Here is a 13695-nt window from a genome sequence, read left to right as displayed (position 1 = left end):
TTGCTGGAAGACATTGATGCCAGAGGCATGTGTTTACAAGCCCAAAAAAGAGCAAAGAAGAGGATCCTGGGAAGTATAAATCCATCAGCATAACCATGATAATGAGAGTCAATTATTAATCAATTTGTAAGCATGTAAGTGATAAGAAGGCAGTAGAACATATCAACATGGATTAATCAAGAACATATCACTTGAAATTAATTCCACGTCCTTATCTGAAGGACTAACTAGCCAAGTGTATAGAGACATAGATGTGACCTATGTCAACTTTGTTAGTATCAAAACCTTACTCTTCTTATAAACAAAACCATGTAATGAGATCTAAATGAAATTGGGATTAGAATGAGCACAGAATGTTAGAGTCATACCAAAGCACACATCCATGGTTCACTGTCAAAGCTGGACATGCCAAGTGGGGTCCTGCAGGTGAGTGTTGTGGCCCCAATGTTTTCAACAATCAATAGGCTACTAGTAAAAAAGAGTATTTAATTCAACTCCTGAGAGCACTGGCTGGGAGAGGCTGGGAGAGCTTGGTTTGTAGAACAGCATCAGGACTTGCATTGATCTTCACAGATTGGAGAGCTTGCCTGAAATCAATAAGCTGCACTGTAATAAAGTCAAGTACAAAATGCAGTCTTGGGACAAAAGACAGAGGAAATGTGCAGTATGCGAAATGAGGAATAAATCATAAGGCGGCAATAGGGCAGGAACGGATAGACTGGCTGTTGTAAACCAGGTAAAGCAGGACAAAACCTATGCAGAAAACCACATGTCACTTAGGGATATATTAGCAGCAGTGTTTTGGATACAACACTGAGGTAATTATTCTGCTCTACTTGGCACTGGTGAGGCTTAACCTAACTACAGTGTCTGGTTTTGGACATTACACTTGAAGAAAAGCTACAAGGAATTTAACAGAGAACAGCAAAAATATTAAGATGTTTAAAAAGCACACACTGAAGGGAAATGGATTTGCTTAGTCTCAGGAAGAGATCATTGAGAGCAGGCATGAAAACAATGCTCATTATGAGAAAGGTTTTCATAGAGTGGAATGAACAATGTTCTCCTGTGACTACTGGAAGGTGAGCATAGGAGAAGAGCTACAAGGCTAGGTGGAACGGTACTGTTCATGTGTGGACAGCTTCCAAAGGAAATGCAGCATCTCCTTCCATAGATGTTTTTCATGTCCCTGACTTGGTTAATAATTTGCCACAACGATAAAAGCCTCAGGGCTAAATGGATGCAGAGATGTGGTTTTGCAATACCTAAATTGTAGGTGCTGGGCACCCAGCCCCAAGGCTTTTAGTATGGTGAGAGGCGGGTGATCAAAAATGAATGCAAGAGTGAGCCAACAGGCTCAGCGAGGAGCCAACAAATGTAAGATGTCTAACTCTGGACTGGAGAAAAACCTAACTGCACTCAGAAGTGGGGGTTGAGGGGTATCCACTGGAAATCCTCTTCTGGAAGTGAACAACCATGGCAGGTCAGCATTTCCCAGGTAAAAATCCTCAGAATGATTTTCACATCATATTACAGCCAATCTGTTAAACAAAACACCAGCTGTGCAGGGTGTCTCCTCACAAGGGAAACTTGTAGGGTTAGATGGTAGATGAGGAGAGATCCTTGAGGAACGTGGACCCCTAAGATGCTTTTGGGCCTCTGATTTTACCTACATCTCTAAATCTTGTATCTGTTTCGAAGACAGGAATTATTCATTTAAAACTCAGCCCTACTAAATAGTATCTCATAATTTTAATAAAACAACTTGCTGCTTGAGTTCTAAAAGCCATTAGACAAATTCACAGAAAAGAGAGAGAAAAAAGTATCGAGAGCTCTTAGAGACACAGAAACAATCTCTGGCAAAAGAAGTCCCTGAGCTCTTGCCACTGGCACAGGCAGGTGAGGGAACTGGATGGACCTAAGTCATGGCCCAGGGTAGTAATCTCTTTGCTCTTATGGACTCAATGGAAAATTTTCATTAACAGTTTTAGAACAAACAAAGGACTCTGCTAACAACATCTGACAAAGTCGCAGAGCAGGAAGGGCATACCAGCATGGAGGAGGCTTGAAAAGTCATCAGAAGCATCAGGACTGTGAGTACCAGAGTGCCAAAGGAGGAGTGAAATCTAGTATTAGAAGGTCACACATTTGGGATGTATCGTAAGAACGTGTGCTATGGCTGTGGTCTTGGTAGTCCTCACCAGACAGAGGAGGAAAAAGACCTTGAGGCACTAGTTAATGACAAAGTGGTCATGAGCCGCTGAAGGAACATGGCCATGAAAAGGGTAAATATAACCCTCGCAGTACGAAGTGAGGGTTTTTGGCAGAAAGACAAATGCTGACAACATTCTCCAAGGACCTGTAAGTTCTATCGTGAACGACTGTGCACAGTTACAGTTCTGCTTGTCCCAGCAGTTTAACTCAGATGGAGAAAAAGGCAGGGAAAGGTGATTTGGGTGATAAAGAAAGAGGGACTATAATTCTGAGCTTGCTTTGCTTGCCCTGGCGAAACAAGGACTGGGAAGGAACATGGCAGCAGTATATAAACCTGAGGGAAAATCCCGTGGAGATCAAGGTCTTCCAGGGGAACCCACATTTGCACAACAGCAAATGGGCATAAACCAGGAAGGGAGAAATCAAGGGATGAGGCTGGAAGATAGAAGTGTCTGACCCACAAAGAGGAGTGATGACTGGAAAAACTCATTTCTACAGCTACCTGAAAGAAGGCTGTAGCATGGAGGATGTTGATCTCTTCTCCCAAGTAGCAAGTGATAGGACAAGAGAAAACAGCCTCGAGTTGTGCCAGAGGAGGTTTAGATGGGAAATTAGGAAAAATTTCTTCCCAGAAAGGGTTGTCAGGCATTGGAACAGGCTTCCCAGGGAAGTGATTGAGCTGCCATCCCTGGAGGTGTTTAAAAGACACATAGATTAGGTTCTTAGGGGCATGATTTAGTGGCAGTGTCGGGTTAATGGTTGAACTCAATGTTCCTGAGGATCTCTTCCAACCAAAATGATTATAAGATTCTATTTAATCTATAGCTGGATATATTTATGGAGGAGATGGTGTAACGCAGCCGTTTACCAGAATGAAAATGTGCCCTGTTACCCATTGGGATAGGGCTCCTAGTCCTCAGACGTTGTCAGGAATAAAAAAATGAAAAGCAAGTCACAGCGCCTCCTGCCAGCTGGTGTTCGGGAGCCTTATTACCCTTTTAAAAACTCTATGGAGTGCAACTAGCATTTTCATCAACAGCCACCTGCTTTGCCTTGTTGCCGACTAACCCTTCCGCAGGTAGGGTGACAGTCTTGTGTAATTTTTCAAAGGAGCCATCTTCTGGATCAGAGCGGAGTGCTGTCAGGACCTGGTCTCGGGGAGTCATTCCTCCTCCCCATGTGTGGTTTTGTGGGCTGGAAAATAAGGGACTCCTTCTCAAAACGTGCTTTTTACATCCTGCTTTTCTCCAGTGGCCTTGCTTACGTATCCCCCGCGGGGGAGCGGCGAGGAGACACCCCGCGGCCGCTGCGGCGGTGGGCGGGCGGCGCTGAGCAAGGCTCGCCGTGGCTGGGCTGTCCCCGCGGGATCCCGCCGAGGGCTCCGGGCCGCCCGGGGCAGCCAGCCCCGGCTCCCAGCCTGCCCGCGCCTTCCGGGCCGCTCACGGCCCCTTTACGAGCCCGTTCTCTGCGGGGGACGGTTGGGTTTGTTGCCGTCTCATTCCTCTGCTATGGCCTAAAGGACTCATTGCGTCCTGCCCGTCCAGCAAAACCAGCACCCGCCCGGCACCCCCCACCCCGCACGGCGGCTGCCTTCTCCTCCGGCCGCGCTTCGGCCCGGGCCCGGCGGGCCAGCCCCGGCTGGCCCCGCAGGCAGAGCACCGTCCGCCCCGCTCGCACCTGAACGGCGCCGGCAGGAGGAGCGGGGCGGCAGCCACGGCCCTGCCACCGCCGCAGCCGGCGGAGCCTTGAACTCGGCCATCTCCGTTGATTTAAATTATATTAGCTTTGAGCCCTTCTGTTGTCGGGCCAGCTTAGAAGTTGATGAAACAGTAAATTGTTGCTGGAAAAGTAGGCAGCTTTGTGCTCTGCCAAGCAGGTGCCTGGCGGTTTTAGTCAAGGATTGGTAAATTTACAAGAGTGCAGTGGACGTGCCCTCCCTGGGCTATTGTGAAATTCAGGGGCGAACAAAAGAGAACGTGAATATTCACACAGCCGCCTTTCAGCGTGTGGCATTGCTCCGCAATATTTAAAGCGCTGCGCTTTTTTTTTTTTTTTTTGGTGTGTGTGTTTAGAAAAAGAAAAAACACCAACAAGCCCCTCAAAAATCAGAAAGTACCTGTTTGCGTTTTAAACCACATGGAAATCATCCGTGAGCAACCATATAATTTGATTTGCTAAGCAATCTGCGAGGCGATTGCACATCATTTATAATGTTCATTGAGCATTTTGCTTAATTGTGTCTCTTTTTGTCAAGGAAGCACAGCCCCCTCCCGGCTGCGGCCGGCACAAGTGGCCAGATTCCCATGGACCCGCAGACAACCGCCGGCCCTGCGCGGGGCTTTTCCCAAGCGGAGCCGTCACCACACGCGCGTCTGGGGTGCGAGAGAAGGGCTCAGGTACGAGCTCGCTGTCCGAACCCGTTCTGCTCACAACCGCGGCTTCGGCCGGTGCTCCCCGTCCAGGCTGCCGGGTGCCTGTCTCTCCTCTCGCTGGGGCGGTGCGTCCCTCGGGTGGTTCTGCAGGTGCGGGACAGGCCCGGCGGCACCGATGCCGGGAACGGGGCTGCTTTCCCTTGCCAAGCCCGGGAGATGGGCTCGGGGAGGAGACCTGACAGCGGCACCAGAAGGGGAGGACAGACCTTTGATGCGCGACTTTGCTGGAGCCCCCCCATCCCGCTCCCCTTCAGGTGCTTCGCAGTAGCTGGTCGCGCCTCCGCACGCCGAGCAACCTGCGAGGAGACGCGTTTAGTGGGGTGAGCCCCTCGCAGCCGGCAACCTCCTGCCTTGACGTGGCGGGCGAGGTTCAGGCCTCTCCAAGGAGCGGGAGGCGAAGCCGAACGTGCCTGAGCCCGGTGGGAGCGGGGCTGGGGCTGGCAGCCCCTGCGCTCCGGCGGAGCGAAGCCGGCAGCCCGCCCGCCGCTCGCCCGCACCTTTTGCCGGCCGCGGCCGCCCAGCCGCACCATATAATTTGATTTTCCCCCGTGCCCGCAGATCGATTGCAGCTCATTTGTTACATTCAGCGGCTTCTCGGGGAGGGGGAGCGGGGGAGAAGGGCGGGCCGGGGGAGTCGGCGGCACAAGTGTTGGGATTCCCATGGGCTGTGCCTGCTCTCCAGCTTGCCGCACTGGCACCCTGGCCCGAGCGGCCGACAGAGGGTGGTTTGTAGACACGGTGACCTCCGCGATCTCGGCTTGAAAGAGCCTGAAAGGAGGCTGTTTATGGTGCATTACCAGCCCAGCGCCCAGGTACCAGCTCGGAGGGGAGGGCGCACAGCCGGGCCGACCCCGGCTGCAGGTGCCTCCCTCTCCGCCGGGCGTGCGAGGGCCCGGGGCCGCCCCGCCGCCTTTGTGGGGCCGCCGCCGCGCCGCGCTCGCCCCGGCAGCGATGCCGAGGGGGCAGCGCTTCTCCTCCCCTTATTGATGGGTCCCACGTGGCGGCGGGGGAAGGGGGGGGCTCGCCGCGGACAGGTCCGCTCCCTCTGCACTCCCCAGCGAGTCCCTGCTCCGGGGCTGCCGCCCGCAGGGCTGCACGGGTCCCGGGCACCTGCCTCCGGGAGCCGGGGGTGCTACGGGGCACAGCCCGGGGGCGGTGAAGGCGGGTGGGTCTTTGCTGGCCCGCGGGAAGCAAAAGAGCTCCCGCAGACGTCTCTGCAAAGCAGACTTCGGGCTCCGGTGCCTGGCAGCGCGCAGACCTGCCCGGCGTCAGGCGTGCGGTGGGACAACCTGAAGCCCCCAGGGAGGCGTGCGGGTCTTCTCCCCTCGCCTTCAGAGCAGGAAAGTTGTATAAAAGTGTACTAGCAGGAAATACACAATCCCCCAGTGTTGCGCTGAGCAAAGCTTAGTTTAAATTACGCTTTTTCAAGAGTAAAATGACCTGAGAAGACGCTGTATTTTTCAATTCAATAACGTGCCATTTGAAATCAGGAGTCGCAATACGGTTTGGGTTTTTTTTTAATCCTTCCCTGGTAAAATATCATTTACATAGATGTTGGCCCAACTCAGAACCGTCTTTTAAAAGACTCCTGCTTCCTTTCTGCATCAAAATTTGCATCCCTGAAGGAGTTCAGCACACCAAAGAATCCAAATAGGAGCTGGCTTTATAATCTTGAGGAAAATAAGGCCATATTCAGTATTTGCCCCCTGTGACTTTAAGAACCCTAGACCTCTTATCTAACCAAACACTGACGGGATGGAGATGAAGATTTGAGAATAAAATTGCGTAGTGCCTGTAAGCAGGAAGGGGGGACTCTCGCTGATTGGCTTTCCATGCCTGTGGTTTCATGGCATTGGATCAGCAATAAGGCTTAGGAAAAATACGCAGGTAATGTAAGAGTAGGAGCTGGATTTTAGGCCTGAATGGGAAACCCAACGGACGTCTCTTAGGGGACCTGGGGCTTTAGGTTAGCTTTAGCTAACGCGTTTCGTTATTCTGGAGAACCACACAAGTTTGTAGCTATTTCAGAAGACTGGACCTGTGGCTCCTCTCTACCTCGGGCCAGGCTCCTGCTCACTTATCTCCACCTTTTACCCATTTTCCGTCTCCTAACTCGTCAGGGCAAAACGTAGCAGAAAGGAGAAGCGGGGGAACGTTCGGATGGCGGACTTTGGAGGCGGCGGCGGGGGAGCTCGGGGACAGCGGGGGGGCCTGGCTGCCTCTTCCCGCCTGGGGACAGCGCGGGGCTGCACTCCCCACGCAGCATCCCCGAGGGGCTCCGCGGGCGCGAAGCGGGAACGAGGACGAGCGCTGCTGCTTCTCATCGTGGGGCTTATATCCCGTCGGAGGCACTGGGGAGCAGCTCCCGGTCCCTTGTTTCTGCGTGGGTGACCGGAGGGAGCGGCGTGTGGACCCGTCCGCCGCTAAGGCAGCTAGACGTATGGGTGTGCGGATAGAAAAGGTGTCTCTCGGAGTCGGGGCAGACCCCTGGGAAATGCGAAGCCCGCCGGGGCCCGAACCCTCCGGCATGGCCCGCTGTGCTCAGCGCCGCCGGCGCTGGGGCGGTCGGAGCGCCGGGAGGGCGGTTTCCATCCACGCTTCGTGCCAGAGCGTCTCCGGGTGTCGTGCGCGCTTTGCAGCGCCGGCGAGACGGGGAACTGCTCCCGCTGCCCGGCCCAGAGAGACCCCGAAATGAATCCTGTCACTGGGAAGGGATGGGCACTGGACGGCCGGGCACTCTTCTTGGCCTGAAGAAGCAGAGCCACTGCTGCGGGGCCACTCACCCGCGGAGATGATCCTCACCGCCTTCCCAGCCAGGATCGGGGACGCATCCCTGGGTGAAGGCTCGGACTCCTCGGGCCGCGGCGTGTACAGCCCGAGCACCCCGGCAGAGACAGGGCCGGAGGACCCGGCCAGCCTGGGCGCTCCAGGTCCCCTCGATGCAAGGCTGCGCGCCCTCTCCTTATGCCCTCGGCGGGGGAATTGCGTGGGCCCATGGAGGGCTGGTCGGCCAGACCCCGCATGCAACATTGCCCTGTCCCAGTCTCCCGCCCCATCTCTAGACCTTTAGCGACTCCTGGTCGCTGTGAAGGAGGCTGCCAGGTAGATTTGTCGTGTCATCATTAACTCTGGAGGGAAGGCGGTGTGCCCCTTGGAGTGCCCCTCTCTGGTTCTTGCCCTCGGGGAACTGAAATAACGAAGTGTCAGACACTAGTCATGTATTTTCTTTGCTGGTGAGTGGTGCGAGCTGGTGTCGTTGCCGTGAGCACGCCGCTAGCCCTCCTAGGGGGCAAGAGGGCGGCGGGTGAGACACCTGGGCAGGACAAATATTGAAAGAAGGACGTTTGCGACACAAGCGGTGCTGGCCCAGGTGAGTTGCCGTGGCCAGGGCTGCGCTGGTACCGGATCCTGGTTTTCGCAAGTTTCCTTTTCGTAATGTAACGCGAGAGGAGACTTCCGGCAGCTCAGGCAGTTCCTTCGGGGACGGTCCGTACTAATTTCTCAAACTACAAGACTGGAATCCTTCATCTTTAAAATTGTCATTGCTGCAAGGGCGAAGGCTAAGCTCGGCACAGTGCGGGGACGGCTTCTGCCCCTGAGCCGGGCGTCGCACCGAGCGCCGCGGGGAGCGATGTTTCATTGCCTTCGCACCCCGGCGCACATGCAGAGTACCAGCCGTGCCCGGCGAGGGGGAGAAGGGCTGTCTGTACGAGACCCGTCCCGCGTATCGCTTATCTCCCCTGGGGGGCTACGTGCAAACTTTCCAAAGATCTGCTAGGTCTGAAGAATTTCAAGAGAGGCTCTGAGTCCCCAGTAGTTTGGAAACTGTGGATTCCCGAAAAATCCCTCTGCTCCCCGCTGTGCTGCTGCCGTGCCGCCTCCACAGTGTAACATTCCCTGCCCAGCGCGGCAGGGCTCACCCCGGATATGCGGTACCAAGGTTCGCCAAAACAAAGTGAGGCCTGGGCACACGGTTGCCCACCCGCCCTTCCAGCGCCTGGGGAAGGCGGGAAGTCTCCGGGCATGGTGAGTGGGCTGGGCTCTCCCAGCCTCTCTGAGCACAGACAGTCCTTAGATCTACAGCGGAGATCCTACTGCTCCTTCCCCATCACCTCCGGAAGACTTCAGACTTGGTCCTCGGGAAGATGCTTCACCAGCACGCTAACGATAAATGCTCTTGTGTCTGTCTCGCCCTCAGGGACAAGGACAAGGGTAGGGACAGGAACAGACTTGTGGTCAAAGAGCTGTTCTGGGAGAAGGATGCTGGCAGAGGCTTTGGGGGAAAAGAGTCTATTTCGGGGGCGTTGTCCCTCTGTCAGCGCTTGGTCTGTCTGACCTGGGGAATATGCTGCAAGGCGGGCCGTGGGTCAGCGTCGGAGTGTGTGGAGTGTGTCTCGAGAGGGTGCGGTAGTGACGGGCGCCACTCGACGTAGTTCGCTCATCAGCTTTGAACTGCCCGGCTCCAGCCGGAGTGTGGCACAAGCAAGGATTCGCCATCCCATGGTTGATGACTCCTTGGGCATGCAGAAGAGGGAACAGAGCCAGCCCTGTGGCCAGGGAATCCCCCCGAAATCACCTCAATGTTGTTAAGATTTAGAGTTTTGCTTTCTTCTTTTTCCGGGTGTTTCGCGGTAAGAGTGACACGAATCCGAGAAGGTTTAATACCTGCGAGATTTATACATGTGTTTCCAGACATGACGCCTTCACACGCAACTTTCGTTCTCGGGCTGCACTCAGTCCAGATAAGGTCATGCCAGGCGGGGAGAGAAGGAGCTGGCTCATTTGTTTTCAGAAAAGGAGATTCTCCAAACTCGGGTGTGGCCCGGCATGCCCGGTCCGCCCAGCCGCGGTCCGCGGGGCAGCGGTGGGGAAGGACGGGGCACTCGTCCAGGTGTGCCCCAGCTGAGCCAGCAGCACCAGATACGAGAGGGACCTCGAGCCGAGCTCCTGTCCCCTGGGGTCTGCACAGGACTAGGGGCCAGGCTACTGACGGGCGACATGGCACAGGGGCGCGGGGACCACGCTTCGGCTGCCCAGTGCGACACTGGGACCGGCTGTGGCTGAGCTGGAGGCCCCTGGGAGCCGTGGGGATGCGGGGGTCGTGGGCTTCCCCGGGGTACCCGGCCCCTCCACTCTCCATAGCAGCCCAGGGACCGGGCATGGCGGGTCCCTGCCGTCCCACCAGCGCCTCACGCCCGGCTGCTGCGGAGCCGCCACGCATCTACCCTGCCAGCGCTGGGGAGTGCAGAAAAGGGGTCAGGGGATGCCCGCGGTGTAAGGGGGTAGCGCGGGCCCCCGGCGAGCCCCGGGGCGGGGAAGGGGAAGGGGAAGCACCACAGTTCCCATGCAAGGTCTGCAGGTGCCGAAGCTGTGAGTGCCTCCGCTCGGTAGGTCAGGGCTGTTAGGAAGGAGCGGTCCGAGGACGGAGGATGCCTCCTGCCAAGCTACAGTTGGGAGGACCGAGGAGCCTCCTGCCCGCTGTGCTCCGTGAGGCTCGGAGGGGTCCTCGCCGAGCGCCGCCGGAGGAGCTGGAAGGGCAGGTGGGCAGCAAGCTGGGCGGGAGGCAGCCGTGTGCCCTGGCCGCGCAGGATGCCAGCAGCATCTCAGGGTTGCATGAAGACGGTCACAGCTCAGGAGACCGAGGGAAGGGTTATACCCCACACTCGGCACTCGTGAGACCGTATCTAAGTACTGCGTCCAGTTTTGGGCCACACAGTACGGGAAAAGCGTCGCCCCTCCATGGGGTGACTCCCTTAGTTTCCCCGTCCCAGAATGGTGGCAGCGGGACCTCCGGGCCAAGCGCGGGCGCGTTCTTGGCTTCGCACGAAGGGTTCCTCCTTCCCTGCTCGTTTTATCGCGTGGTCTGTCTGCAGGCAGGACTTTCCAAGAAGTGGCTCTTGCAAAGCTCTTTGTTTCATCCCGTGACTCACGCATCTCACTGCCGTTATCACGGCGTTGTTAGCGGCTTTGAAGTCGAGTCATTTATTACTCGCCTGGAGCTGGCCCTGTCTTGCTGTGCTGATAGAGCGGGGTACGTTTCCACTCGGGGTTTGATCTCTGCCTGTGCTGGTGGCACACTGGAAAGTCACTTTCGATAAACCTCGACAGACTTTGCCGGACAAACTATTGCAGCGCTAATGACAGAGATAATCCTCCTCTAATCTGCTGGGTAATCCATTTCACCCCAGTGAGAATTTTTAAGGCTTTAATCAGTGAGAGTCAGTTAGGAAATTATTAACAGAGCCACTGCCAAAAGAACTTGTCTTGAGAGGGCAATGGCAGTGGGAAAAGGAAAAACGCAACAGGGCCCGATGTGGTCAAAATCAACGCACAGCCGCGTCCAAGGATTTATTTTGATATTACTGCAGAATTGTCTTCAGTTCAAACGCCGCGAGAAACCCCGCGCCATCGAACCATCCTGCGCCCGCTACGACGGTGGCTCTGCCACCGGCGGGTGCTGGCGGGCCCGGGGGAGGAACAAAAGTTCTGGGGGGAGAAGCGCGGGGGTGTCGCCTCCCGCCCTCCGGTCGCTGCCAACCCGCACATTTCGGTCAGCGGCTGGTACGGAGAAGTGCCGGGGCGGACCGGGGTTGCTCGCCCGACGTGCGGGGAGCGCCGCTCTGAGCGGCTCCGCGGGCTCCGGGCCCGTCCCTGGGCGGCGGGGCCGGGCGCGGGTTACCGCCGGGGCCCGCCCGCTCCCCCAGGTCCCCGCCTCGGCGCCGCCCCTCGGCCGGCGGGAGCGCCGCGGTGTCCCCCGACGGGGGGGACCGGTCGCCCCCGCCCGCCCCCCTCCCCGGGGCGCGCTGATTGGCTGGCGGCGGCGGTCAGCGGCACGCGCCCGGGGATGTCGTTATAAGACTCCTCGCGTGCCGGCCCGCCGCGCCAGCCGGCTCCGGCCTCCTCCCCGGAGAGCGGGAGAGCGGCCCGGCCTCCCGGCCACCCAGGGGCAGGGAGGGCAGGGCAGGGGCGGGGGCCCCGCCGCCGCCGGGGCGGCTCGGCGAGCGGGCCGGCGGGAGCGGCTGGAAGCGCGTCCCGGCGGGGTTGCCCCCCCGCCCCGTCCCACCCCGTCCCGTCTCGTCCTCACCGGGACCGGGCGCAGCATGGAGACGGTGCTGCTGGAGCACTTCCCCGGGGGCCTGGACTCCTTCTCCTCGCCCCCCTACTTCGACGAGGAGGACTTCTTTCGCGAGCCCCCGCCGCGGGACGCGCTGGCCGCCGACGGGCTGCTGGAGACGGACGTGGACTTCCTCAGCCGGCAGCTGCAGGAGTACTACCGCGACGGCGGCGACCCCGAGGGCGGCTACCGTTGCCCGGCGCCGTCCGCCACCTTCCCGCCGTCGCCCGCCTCTCCCGGCTTCGCCTACGAGTGCTGCGGGGCGGCGGGCGCGGCGCTGCTGTCCCCCGGGGGGCGGCTCCAAGCGCTGGGTTCGGCCAAGCGGCGGCGGCGGGTGCGCTCCGAGGCGGAGCTGCAGCAGCTCCGGCAGGCCGCCAACGTGCGGGAGCGGCGGCGGATGCAGTCCATCAACGACGCCTTCGAGGGGCTGCGCTCGCACATCCCCACCCTACCCTACGAGAAGCGGCTCTCCAAGGTGGACACGCTCCGCCTGGCCATCGGGTACATCAACTTCCTCAGCGAGCTGGTGCAGTCCGACCTGCCACTGCGCAGCGCCAGCAGCGAGAGCCCCAGCCAGCCCAAGAAGATCATCATCTGCCATCGCGGCACACGTAAGTGGCGGCCCGCCCCGTCCCGTACGGCCCGTCCCGGCGCGGCCCTGCTCCGCGCTCCGCAGGAATGCCGGCCCCGGCAGTAACCCTCTGCCTTTCTCCCCTCTGTCCCCCAGGATCTCCCTCCCCGAGCGACCCCGACTACGGACTCCCCCCTCTGGCCGGTCACTCACTGTCGTGGACTGATGAAAAGCAACTCAAGGAACAAAACATCATCCGGACAGCCAAAGTGTGGACCCCCGAGGACCCGCGGAAGGTGAACAACAAACCCTCCCTCAATGACATCGAGAACGAGCCCCCCTTCGACTTCGTGGCGTGAGGCGCCGCGCGGGTGGCCCCCGCCCCGCCCTGTACATGCTGTATGTAGAGACCTATATTGTAAATGTATATTAAGATCCAGACTCTAAGGGCAATCAAGTTTATTTATCTATTTATTATGGAGTAGTAATAATGAGGTAGAATGGTCTGTTTTTAATGTATAATTTATATAATTTATCCTGATTTTTTTAAAGATATGCAATAGGTTTATTCCACCAGCACCTTTTTTGGGGGAAAAAATTTAATGCCAGAACCTGGGAAAATAATTTATTGCTGCACGTGGACTCTTCCTGCGTTTGTTAATAATAAACCCGGATTGTAACTTGTGGAGCAGTGTGTTTGTGGGAGGCGGCTGCCGAGACCCTCACCGCATCCCGCGGCAGTGAAAGCCCGGCCCGGCCCCTGGGCAGGCGGGGTGAGCCCCGGGGTCCTGCGGGGCGGGAGCACACCCCGGCCGGCACCCTCCGCTCAGGTGCCGGCCCCGCTCTGCCCCATCGCCGGCTCCGGCTGCTCTTATGCAGGTGGGGGGGGACGGAGACACTGTCTGCTTCTCTCCACCCCTTTTGACATCCTCTCCTCAAGTGCTTCCAAGTGATGTCTTTGTCTATCTCTAGGAGGTCCCCTCCTTTCAGTGCCTCTGCTCTGCTTGTGGTTTCCAGCTGAAAGACCCGAGCCCCGAAACACTAACCTTGAGAGGGTTCCCCCGCCCCCGTCGCTGCCTTGTTCCCCCAGCCCCGCCTCCACGGGGACGGGCGCGCTACCCGGAGCCGGACAAAGCTCTTCCCAAAAGTGCCAGAGAGGGGAGACCAGGCTGGGGGCCGGGCAGGCTTGGTCCTTGCTGGTGCGCAGCCCCGTGCTGGGGTGCCGCCGGCTTCCCCCAGCCTTCCGCGTGTCGTGCTCCGGCCGCGGCTGGGAAACAGCCCCCTCACCACTGGCCCTGGGGATGCCGCTGGGGGGCTGGCGGGGGGAGGTGGCAAAGCCATCGTGCAACTGGTGGCAGAGTCTT

At 58.0% G+C, this 13695-nt stretch overlaps 1 protein-coding gene across 1 annotated transcript; it reads left to right on the top strand.

Annotated features, from left to right (window-relative positions):
- The first annotated feature begins 11746 nt into the window (after window positions 1–11746).
- PTF1A (pancreas associated transcription factor 1a) lies at window positions 11747–12690 on the top strand. The gene is made up of 2 exons (XM_065629794.1): window positions 11747–12371; window positions 12488–12690. Exons 1-2 carry the CDS (start codon window positions 11747–11749, stop codon window positions 12688–12690), a joined length of 828 nt encoding a protein of 275 aa, XP_065485866.1.
- The last annotated feature ends 1005 nt before the right edge of the window (window positions 12691–13695 follow it).

The sequence above is a fragment of the Caloenas nicobarica genome, chromosome 2, assembly GCF_036013445.1.
Source record: "Caloenas nicobarica isolate bCalNic1 chromosome 2, bCalNic1.hap1, whole genome shotgun sequence".
In the NCBI taxonomy this organism is placed as follows: Eukaryota; Metazoa; Chordata; class Aves; order Columbiformes; family Columbidae; genus Caloenas; species Caloenas nicobarica.
Note: the sequence above shows the minus strand (reverse complement) of the source record. Positions and strands in the feature narration are given on the sequence as shown.